The sequence below is a fragment of the Stegostoma tigrinum genome, unplaced genomic scaffold (assembly GCF_030684315.1).
Source record: "Stegostoma tigrinum isolate sSteTig4 unplaced genomic scaffold, sSteTig4.hap1 scaffold_798, whole genome shotgun sequence".
In the NCBI taxonomy this organism is placed as follows: Eukaryota; Metazoa; Chordata; class Chondrichthyes; order Orectolobiformes; family Stegostomatidae; genus Stegostoma; species Stegostoma tigrinum.
The window spans coordinates 15001-25458 of NW_026728745.1; the positions used below are offsets into that span (position 1 = coordinate 15001).

Below are 10458 nucleotides of genomic sequence, written 5' to 3' on the forward strand. Positions count from 1 at the left end.
ACACAGGGATCAGAGAGAGAGACAGGGATCAGAGAGAGACAGGGATCAGAGAGAGACAGGGATCAGAGGGAGACACAGGGATCAGAGAGAGGCACAGGGATCAGAGAGAGAGACAGGGATCAGAGAGAGACACAGGGATCAGAGAGAGACACAGGGATCAGAGAGAGACACAGGGATCAGAGAGAGAGACAGGGATCAGAGAGAGAGACAGGGATCAGAGAGACACAGGGATCAGAGGGAGACACAGGGTTCAGAGAGAGACACAGGGATCAGAGAGAGACACAGGGATCAGAGAGAGACACAGGGATCAGAGAGACACAGGGATCAGAGGGAGACACAGGGATCAGAGAGAGACACAGGGATCAGAGAGAGACACAGGGATCAGAGAGAGACAGGGATCAGAGAGAGACACAGGGATCAGAGAGAGACACAGGGATCAGAGAGAGACACAGGGATCAGAGAGAGACACAGGGATCAGAGAGAGACACAGGGATCAGAGAGAGACACAGGGATCAGAGAGAGACACAGGGATCAGAGAGAGAGAGACAGGGATCAGAGAGAGACACAGGGATCAGAGAGAGAGAGACAGGGATCAGAGAGAGAGAGACAGGGATCAGAGAGAGACACAAGGATCAGAGAGAGAGAGACAGGGATCAGAGAGAGAGAGACAGGGATCAGAGAGAGAGAGAGGGATCAGAGAGAGACACAGGATCAGAGGGAGACACAGGGATCAGAGAGAGGCACAGGGATCAGAGAGGCACAGGATCAGAGAGAGGCACAGGATCAGAGAGAGAGGACCAGGGATCAGAGAGAGACAGGGATCAGAGATAGAGAGACAGGGATCAGAGAGAGACACAGGGATCAGAGAGAGACACAGGGATCAGAGAGAGGCACAGGGATCAGAGAGAGGCACAGGGATCAGAGAGAGGCACAGGGATCAGAGAGAGAGACAGGATCAGAGAGAGAGACAGGGATCAGAGAGAGACAGGGATCAGAGAGAGACAGGGATCAGCGAGAGACACATGGATCAGAGAGAGACACAGGGATCAGAGAGAGACACAGGGACCAGAGAGAGAGAGACACAGGGATCAGAGAGAGACACAGGGATCAGAGAGAGACAGGGATCAGAGAGAGAGAGAGAGACACAGGGATCAGAGGGAGACACAGGGATCAGAGAGAGACACAGGGATCAGAGAGAGACACAGGGATCAGAGAGAGACACAGGGATCAGAGAGAGACACAGGGATCAGAGAGAGACAGGGATCAGAGAGAGAGACAGGGATCAGAGAGAGAGAGACAGGGATCAGAGAGAGAGACAGGGATCAGAGAGAGAGACAGGGATCAGAGAGAGACACAGGGATCAGAGAGAGACACAGGGATCAGAGAGAGACACAGTGATCAGAGAGAGACACAGGGATCAGAGGGAGACACAGGGATCAGAGAGAGACACAGGGATCAGAGAGAGACACAGGGATCAGAGAGGAGACACAGGGATCAGAGAGAGACACAGGGATCAGAGAGAGACACAGGGATCAGAGAGAGACACAGGGATCAGAGGGAGACACAGGGATCAGAGGGAGACACAGGGATCAGAGAGAGACAGGGATCAGAGAGAGAGACAGGGATCAGAGAGAGAGACAGGGATCAGAGAGAGAGACAGGGATCAGAGAGAGAGACAGGGATCAGAGAGAGACACAGGGATCAGAGAGAGGACACAGGGATCAGAGAGAGACCAGGGATCAGAGAGAGACACAGGGATCAGAGAGAGACACAGGGATCAGAGAGAGACACAGGGATCAGAGGGGGGGAGGTTTGAATAGATATGCTCAGTGTACAAGAGCGTGCCCTGACGTTCGGAGACCGAGGGAGGGTGTTAGATTCTGAGTTTGGGCACGTACCGGAGGAGAGAGAGTTGGATCTCTGTGGGGGGCGAGTATTTTTCCCAGACGACCAGCTGGTTGAACACCACGGGGGTGATGAGGTTCGCGGCTGTGATCACGATGGAGGGGAGGTACTGGATCAGGAGCCCCGTAATCCCTGTGGTCTGGGAGGGAGAGAGGGCATTTGTCAGTCTGTTAAATCATCTCCTGATCACTCCCCACAGGGAGAGCTGTCCCCCCACTCTTCCGCCCCCACCAACTCCCCAATAGAGGGGTCAGTTCCCATGGGGAGAGCTGTCCCCCCTCTCTCCCCCAGCGAGGGGTCAGTCCCCACGGGGAGAGCTGTCCCCCCTCTCTCCCCCAGTGAGGGGTCAGTCCCCACGGGGAGAGCTGTCCCCCCTCTCTCTCCCAGCGAGGGGTCAGTCCCCGCGGGGAGAGCTGTCCCCCCTCTCTCCCCCAGCGAGGGGTCAGTCCCCGCGGGGAGAGCTGTCCCCCCTCTCTCCCCCAGCGAGGGGTCAGTCCCCACGGGGAGAGCTGTCCCCCCTCTCTCTCCCAGCGAGGGGTCAGTCCCCGCGGGGGAGAGCTGTCCCCCCTCTCTCCCCCAGCGAGGGGTCAGTCCCCGCGGGGAGAGCTGTCCCCCCCCTTCTCCCCCCAGCGAGGGGTCAGTCCCCACGGGGAGAGCTGTCCCCCTCTCTCTCTACTCCCCCACCTCCCACCGAGAGGGGTCAGTCCCCACGGGGAGAGCTGTCCCCTCTCTCTCTATTCCCCCCCCCCCGCCCACCGAGAGGGGTCAGTCCCCACGGGGAGAGCTATCCCCTCTCTCACTACTCCCCCACTCCCCAGCAAGGGGTCAGTCCCCATGGGGAGAGCTATCCCCCCTCTCTCCCCAGCGAGGGGTCAGTCCCCACGGGAGAGCTGTCCCCTCTCTCTCTACTCCCCCCCCCCCGCCCACCGAGAGGGGTCAGTCCCCACGGGGAGAGCTGTCCCTCTCTCTCTACTCCCCCACCCCCCAGCGAGGGGTCTGTCCCCACGGGGAGAGCTGTCCCCCCCTCTCTCTACTCCCCAACCCCCCAGCAAGGGGTCAGTCCCCACGGGGAGAGCCGTCCCCCCTCTCTCCCCCAGCGAGGGGTCAGTCCCCACGGGAGAGCTGTCCCCTCTCTCTGTACGCCCCCACCCCCCAGCGAGAGGGGTCAGTCCCCACGGGGAGAGCCGTCCCCCCTCTCTCTCTACCCCCGAGAGAGGGGTCAGTCCCCACGGGGAGAGCCGTCCCCCCTCTCTCTCTACCCCCGAGAGAGGGGTCAGTCCCCACGGGGAGAGCCGTCCCCCTCTCTCCCTACCCCCGAGAGAGGGGTCAGTCCCCACGGGGAGAGCCGTCCCCCCTCTCTCTCTCTACCTCCCCGAGAGAGGTGTCAGTCCCCACGGGGAGAGCCGTCCCCCCCTCTCTCTCTACCCCGAGAGAGGGGTCAGTCCCCACGGGGAGAGCCGTCCCCCCTCTCTCTCTCTACCCCCGAGAGAGGGGTCAGTCCCCACGGGGAGATCCGTCCCCCCGAGAGAGGGGGTGAGCTGCCTGTTTCGATCCTCACCGTGGAGTGAGCTTGTGAGAAAGCAGTGGCCCTGTAAATAGCGAAGAACGCCGCTCCGATGATCGCGAGCACCAGCAGATTGAGCAGTAACCGTCTCAGGCAGATGACGGCTCCTCTGCTTTCGGGTGCGGGCCGCGATTTTCTGTCGCAGAAATTCCTCCTGAAGGTCCATCTGTGGGTGGGGGGGGTGGCATAAGGGGACAGAGATCACATCCAGGGGGAGAGAGAGTGAGAGAGAGAGAGCAGGTAATGAGAGGGGAATGGTGATGGGAGGGAATACTCCCTGCATGGGATCCCCCTGTGCAGGACCGCGATGGGGACACGGTGATGGGGGGATGTCTCCTCTTGTGTGGGGCGGGGATGGGTTAGGGTTAGGGTGAGGGGACGGGGGTGGAGCCTCTCCCTGTGTGGGGCGGCCCCCACCCACCATGGTGGGAACCCTGTGTGGGACGGTCCACCCCCCAACCTGTGTGGGACCCCACTGTGTGGGGCGGTGAAGGGGGGGCGTGGATCTCCCCCGTGTGTGTGGGATCCCCCTGTGCAGGGCAGTGAGGTGGGGAGTATTTCCCCCTTGTGTGTGGGATCCCCCTGTGCGGTTTGGAGGGGGGGGGGGTCACACTGACCTGTAGCTGGTACCGAATGGAGCTGGGTTTGAGGCGAACAGCCTGACTCTGGGTGACACAGAAATCCACCCCCTCCCCCCTGTGTGTGGGATCCCCCTGTGCGGGGCTGTGTGGGGTGCGGTATCTCCCCCCTGTGTGTGGGATCCCCCTGTGCGGGGCTGTGTGGGGTGCGGTAATCTCCCCCCCTGTGTGTGGGATCCCCCTGTGCGGGGCTGTGTGGGGTGCGGTATCTCCCCCCTGTGTGTGGGATCCCCCTGTGCGGGGCGGTGGGGTGCGGTATCTCCCCCCTGTGTGTGGGATCCCCCTGTGCGGGGCTGTGTGGGGTGCGGTATCTCCCCCCTGTGTGTGGGATCCCCCTGTGCGGGGCTGTGTGGGGTGCGGTATCTCCCCCCTGTGTGTGGGATCCCCCTGTGCGGGGCTGTGTGGGGTTGTGTGGGGTGCGGTATCTCCCCCCTGTGTGTGGGATCCCCTGTGTGGGGTTGTGTGGGGTGCGGTATCTCCCCCCTGTGTGTGGGATCCCCCTGTGCGGGGCTGTGTGGGGGTGCGGTATCTCCCCCCTGTGTGTGGGATCCCCCTGTGCGGGGCTGTGTGGGGTGCGGTATCTCCCCCCTGTGTGTGGGATCCCCCTGTGCGGGGCTGTGTGGGGTGCGGTATCTCCCCCCCTGTGTGTGGGATCCCCCTGTGCGGGGCTGTGTGGGGTGCGGTATCTCCCCCCGTGTGTGGGATCCCCCTGTGCGGGGCGTGGGGTGCGGTATCTCCCCCCTGTGTGTGGGATCCCCCTGTGCAGTCGGTGGGGGGGGCGGTATCTCCCCCCTGTGTGTGGGATCCCCCTGTGCAGTCGGTGGGGGGCGGTATCTCCCCCCTGTGTGTGGGATCCCCCTGTGCAGTTTGGAGGGGGGGGGGTCACACTGACCTGTAGCTGGTACCGAATGGAGCTGTGTTTGAGGCGAACAGCCTGACTCTGGGTGACACAGAAATCCACCCCCTCCCCCCTGTGTGTGGGATCCCCCTGTGCAGTCGGTGGGGGGCGGTATCTCCCCCCTGTGTGTGGGATCCCCCTGTGCGGTTTGGAGGGGGGCGGTATCTCCCCCCTGTGTGTGGATCCCCCTGTGCGGGTTTGGGGGTGTCACACTGACCTGTAGCTGGTACCGAATGGAGCTGTGTTTGAGGCGAACAGCCTGACTCTGGGTGACACAGAAATCCACCCCCTCCCCCCTTGTGTGTGGGATCCCCCTGTGCGGGGCTGTGTGGGGTGCGGTATCTCCCCCCTGTGTGTGGGATCCCCCTGTGCGGGGCGGTGGGGGGCGGTATCTCCCCCCTGTGTGTGGGATCCCCCTGTGCAGTCGGTGGGGGGGTATCTCCCCCCTGTGTGTGGGATCCCCCTGTGCAGTCGGTGGGGGGCGGTATCTCCCCCCTGTGTGTGGGATCCCCCTGTGCAGTCGGTGGGGGGCGGTATCTCCCCCCTGTGTGTGGGATCCCCCTGTGCAGTCGGTGGGGGGCGGTATCTCCCCCCTGTGTGTGGGATCCCCCTGTGCGGTTTGGAGGGGGGGGGTGTCACACTGACCTGTAGCTGGTACCGAATGGAGCTGTGTTTGAGGCGAACAGCCTGACTCTGGGTGACACAGAAATCCCAAGCAGCAAACACTCTCTGACTGTGCCTCCTCATCACCGAGTCCCCGTCAAACTGACTGGTCTTAAACCCCATCACCGCCCTGTCCGACACCCGGGGGAGGGGGGGTCAGCGAGGAGGGGGGGGGGAGGGGGAGGGGGCGGGAGGCGGAGGAGGGGGAGGGGGGGCGGAGGCGGAGGAGGGGGGGGGTGCGGGGAGGGAGGGAGAGACGGGGGAGAGAGGGAGGGGAGGGAGGGAGAGATGGTGAAAGAGGGAGGGGAGGGAGGGAGAGATGGTGAGAGGGGGAGGGGAGGGAGAGACGGTGAGAGGGGGAGGGGAGGGAGGGAGAGATGGTGAGAGAGGGAGGGGAGGGGAGAGACGGTGTGAGAGGGGGAGGGGAGGGAGGGAGAGATGGTGAGAGAGGGAGGGGAGGGAGAGACGGTGTGAGAGGGGGAGGGAGGGAGAGATGGTGAGAGAGGGAGGGGAGGGAGAGATGGAGTGAAGTGAAGAGAAGGTGAGGCTGAGCGAGCGAATGAGGGAAACTGCAGGACCGCGAGGTATCAGAGCAGAATGACGCCGCTTCGGCCCATCGATGCTGCCCCTCCACTCCATCGCGGCCGCTACGTCTTTCTCATCCCCACCCTCCTGCCTTCTCCCTTAACTCTCAATTCCAGACCCCCCCCCCCCACTGCCGAAAAGACCCCTCTACCTCCCTCTGACCGACCCTCGGTGACTCCCTCCACTCCCTTCACTGCGCCCCTCGGGTCACGGGTCCCTCCCGCTCGCACCTTCTCCGCGACCACTCGGCCCGGGGAACCTCGGCAGTCCTGTAAGTTTCAGTCCGACGGCGCCGCCCCCATCCCATCCCCACCTCCCCTCGCCACCCTCACCCTCCTCAACTCCATTCAGTACGGACTCCACGTCCTCAACCCCTTCCTCATACGACATCCCCCTCAGGCTTGTCTAAAACACTCCCCATCCCTCCGCACGGCCTTTCCCTCCACCGACCTGTGGGTCACCAGCAAAGAGGGAGGGAGAGAGAGAGAGAGAGAGAGAGAGAGACACACAGGGACAGAGAGGGAGTGAGACACAGAGAGAAGGAGAGAGGGAGAGACACACTCACAGGGACAGAGAGAGAAGGGAGGGAGAGAGAGAGAGAGAGACATTGAGAGAGAGACAGAGAGAGAGAGAGACACACAGAGACAGACAGAGAGATGGAGAGGGAGAGACACACACAGGGACAGAGAGAGAGAGAGGGAGAGGGAGAGAGACACCGAGAGAGAGACAGAGAGAGAGAGACACACAGAGACAGACAGTGAGATGGAGAGGGAGAGACACACACAGGGGACAGAGAGAGAGAGAGGGAGAGGGAGAGAGACACCGAGAGAGAGACAGAGAGAGAGAGACATACAGAGACATACAGTGAGATGGAGAGGGAGAGACACACACAGGGACAGAGAGAGAGAGACACAGGGACAGAGAGAGAGACACAGGGACAGAGAGAAAGAGAGAGACAGGACAGAGAGAAAGAGAGAGACAGGGACAGAGAGAGAGAGAGACACAGGGACAGAGAGAGAGAGACAGAGACAGAGAGAGACACAGGGACAGAGAGAGAGAGAGACAGGGACAGAGACAGAGAGAGAGAGAGACACAGGGACAGAGAGAGAGACACACAGGGACAGAGAGAGAGAGAGACAGGGACAGAGACAGAGAGAGAGAGAGACACAGGGACAGGGACAGAGAGAGAGACACACAGGGACAGAGAGAGAGAGAGAGAGACAGGGACAGAGAGAGAGAGAGACACAGGACAGAGAGAGAGAGACAGGGACAGAGAGAGAGAGACACAGGGACAGGGGACAGAGAGAGAGAGACAGGGACAGAGAGAGAGAGAGACAGGGACAGAGAGAGAGAGACACAGGGACAGGGACAGAGAGAGAGAGACAGGGACAGAGAGAGAGAGAGACAGGGACAGAGACAGAGAGACACAGGGACAGGAACAGAGAGAGAGAGACACAGGGACAGAGAGAGACACAGGGACAGGGACAGAGAGAGAGAGACAGGGACAGAGAGAGAGACACAGGACAGAGAGAGAGAGACAGGGACAGAGAGAGAGAGAACACAGGGACAGGGACAGAGAGAGAGAGACACAGGGACAGGGACAGAGAGACACAGGGACAGAGAGAGAGAGACAGAGACAGAGAGAGAGAGAGAGACAGGGACAGAGAGAGAGAGACACAGGGACAGAGAGAGAGAGAGACAGGGACAGAGAGAGAGAGACACAGGGACAGGACAGAGAGAGAGAGACAGGGGACAGAGGAGAGAGGACACAGGGACAGAGAGAGAGAGAGAGACAGGGACAGAGAGAGAGAGACACAGGGACAGGGACAGAGAGAGTGAGACAGGGACAGAGAGAGAGAGACACAGGGACAGGGACAGAGAGAGTGAGTCGGGACAGAGAGTGAGAGAGACAGGGACAGGGACAGAGAGAGAGACAGACAGGGACAGAGAGAGAGAGACACAGGACAGGGACAGAGGAGAGTGAGACAGGGACAGAGAGTGAGAGAGACAGGGACAGAGAGAGAGAGCAGGACACAGGACAGGGACAGAGTGAGAGAGACAGGGACAGAGAGATAGAGACACAGGGACAGGGACAGAGAGAGAGAGACAGGGACAGAGAGTGAGAGAGACAGGGACAGAGAGTGAGAGAGACAGGGACAGAGAGAGAGAGACACAGGGACAGGGACAGAGAGACACAGGGACAGGGACAGAGAGAGAGACAGGGACAGAGAGAGAGAGACACAGGGACAGAGAGAGAGAGACACAGGGACAGGGACAGAGAGAGAGACAGGGACAGAGAGAGAGAGACACAGGGACAGAGAGAGAGAGAGACACAGGGACAGGGACAGAGAGAGAGAGACACAGGGACAGAGACACACACAGGGACAGAGAGAGAGAGAGAGAGAGACACACAGGGACAGAGAGAGAGACAGGGACAGAGAGAGAGACACAGGGACAGAGAGACAGAGACACACACAGGGACAGAGGGAGAGGGAGAGGGGAGCGAGACAGAGAGAGAGAGAGAGACAGGGACAGAGAGAGAGAGACACACAGGGAAAGAGGGAAGAGGAGCGAGACACAGAGAGAGAGGAGAGGACGGGAATGTTTGGGATAGGTGCCATGCGGACCTGTGTACGATCCAGCTGTAGGTGAGGAGGAAGATGGCGATGTTGGTGAGGAGGTAGGCGAGGGAGAAGTTGTAGGTCAGGCCGTGCTGCACGTGGACATTGTGTGGCTGGTAAAAGCCGTAGAAGAGGTAGGGACATTTCGGCAGACCCTGAGGAGAGAGCAACAGCGCGGATACTGTTAACGCCCAGAGTATATCCCTCTCCCCCCCCGACAGTGCGGCGCTCCTCAGTACTGGCACCGGGAGGGAGGGAGGGAGGGAGTGTCAGCCTGGATTATGGAGCTCGAGTCCCCCCCCGCCAGAGTATATCCCTCTCCCCCCGACAGTGCGGCGCTCCCTCAGTACTGGCACCGGGAGGGAGGGAGGGAGGGAGTGTCAGCCTGGATTATGGAGCTCGAGTCTCCCCCCCCCCCCAGAGTATATCCCTCTCCCCCCGACAGTGCGGCACTCCCCTCAGTACTGGCACCGGGAGGGAGGGAGTGTCGGCCTGGATTATGGAGCTCGAGTCCCCCCCCCCAGAGTATATCCATCTCCCCCCGACAGTGCGGCGCTCCCTCAGTACTGGCACGGGAGGGAGGGAGTGTCGGCTGGATTATGGAGCTCGAGTCCCCCCCCCCCCAGAGTATATCCTCTCCCCCCCCCCCCCCCCCCCCCCCCCCCCCTCCCCCCCCCCCCCCCCCCCCCCCCCCCCCCACCCCCCCCCCCCCCCCCCCCCCCCCCCCCCCCCCCCCCCACCCCCCCCCCCCCCCCCCACCCCCCCCCCCCCCCCCCCCCCCCCCCCCCCCCCCGTCAGGGCGACCTCCTCAGTACTGGCACCGGGAGGGAGGGAGTGTCAGCCTGGATTATGGAGCTCGAGTACCCCCCCCCCCCAGAGTATATCCCTCTCCCCCCGACAGTGCGGCGCTCCCTCAGTACTGGCACCGGAGGGAGGGAGTGTCGGCCTGGATTATGGAGCTCGAGTACCCCCCCCCCCCCCCCCAGAGTATATCCCTCTCCCCCCGACAGTGCGGCGCTCCCTCAGTACTGGCACCGGGAGGAGGGAGTGTCGGCCTGGATTATGGAGCTCGAGTCCCCCCCCCCCAGAGTATATCCATCTCCCCCCGACAGTGCGGCGCTCCCTCAGTACTGCACCGGAGGGGAGGGAGTGTCGGCCTGGATTATGGAGCTCGAGTCCCCCCCCCCCCAGAGTATATCCCTCTCCCCCTGACAGTGCGGCGCTCCCTCAGTACTGGCACCGGGAGGGAGGAGGGAGGAGTGTCGGCCTGGATTATGGAGCTCGAGTCCCCCCCCCCCAGAGTATATCCCTCTCCCCCTGACAGTGCGGCGCTCCCTCAGTACTGGCACCGGGAGGGAGGGAGTGTCGGCCTGGATTATGGAGCTCGAGTCCCCCCCCCCCAAGAGTATATCCCTCTCCCCCGACAGTGCGGCGCTCCCTCAGTACTGGCACCGGGAGGGAGGGAGGGAGGGAGGGAGTGTCAGGAGGGGTGGTTAAGGGGGAGGGGGAGGTGACGGTGGGAGTGTGGGTGGGGGGGGGCTGAGGGTAACTTACGGTCCCCGACAGCACGTCGAGAGCATACTC

General features: G+C 62.0%; 1 protein-coding gene across 1 annotated transcript in view; it reads right to left on the minus strand.

The window, feature by feature from the left end:
- LOC125450420 (transmembrane channel-like protein 7) overlaps positions 1 to 9029 on the minus strand; it is a gene marked incomplete at both ends in the record, with an annotated part of 13408 nt that extends 4379 nt beyond the window's left edge. The window contains 5 exons of the mRNA XM_059644408.1: positions 1899 to 2044; positions 3464 to 3635; positions 5000 to 5244; positions 5651 to 5698; positions 8889 to 9029. Of these exons, the coding sequence (XP_059500391.1) occupies positions 1899 to 2044; positions 3464 to 3635; positions 5000 to 5244; positions 5651 to 5698; positions 8889 to 9029 (752 nt within the window). The remainder of the gene's footprint in view (positions 1 to 1898; positions 2045 to 3463; positions 3636 to 4999; positions 5245 to 5650; positions 5699 to 8888) is intronic.
- Positions 9030 to 10458: the final 1429 nt, after the last annotated feature.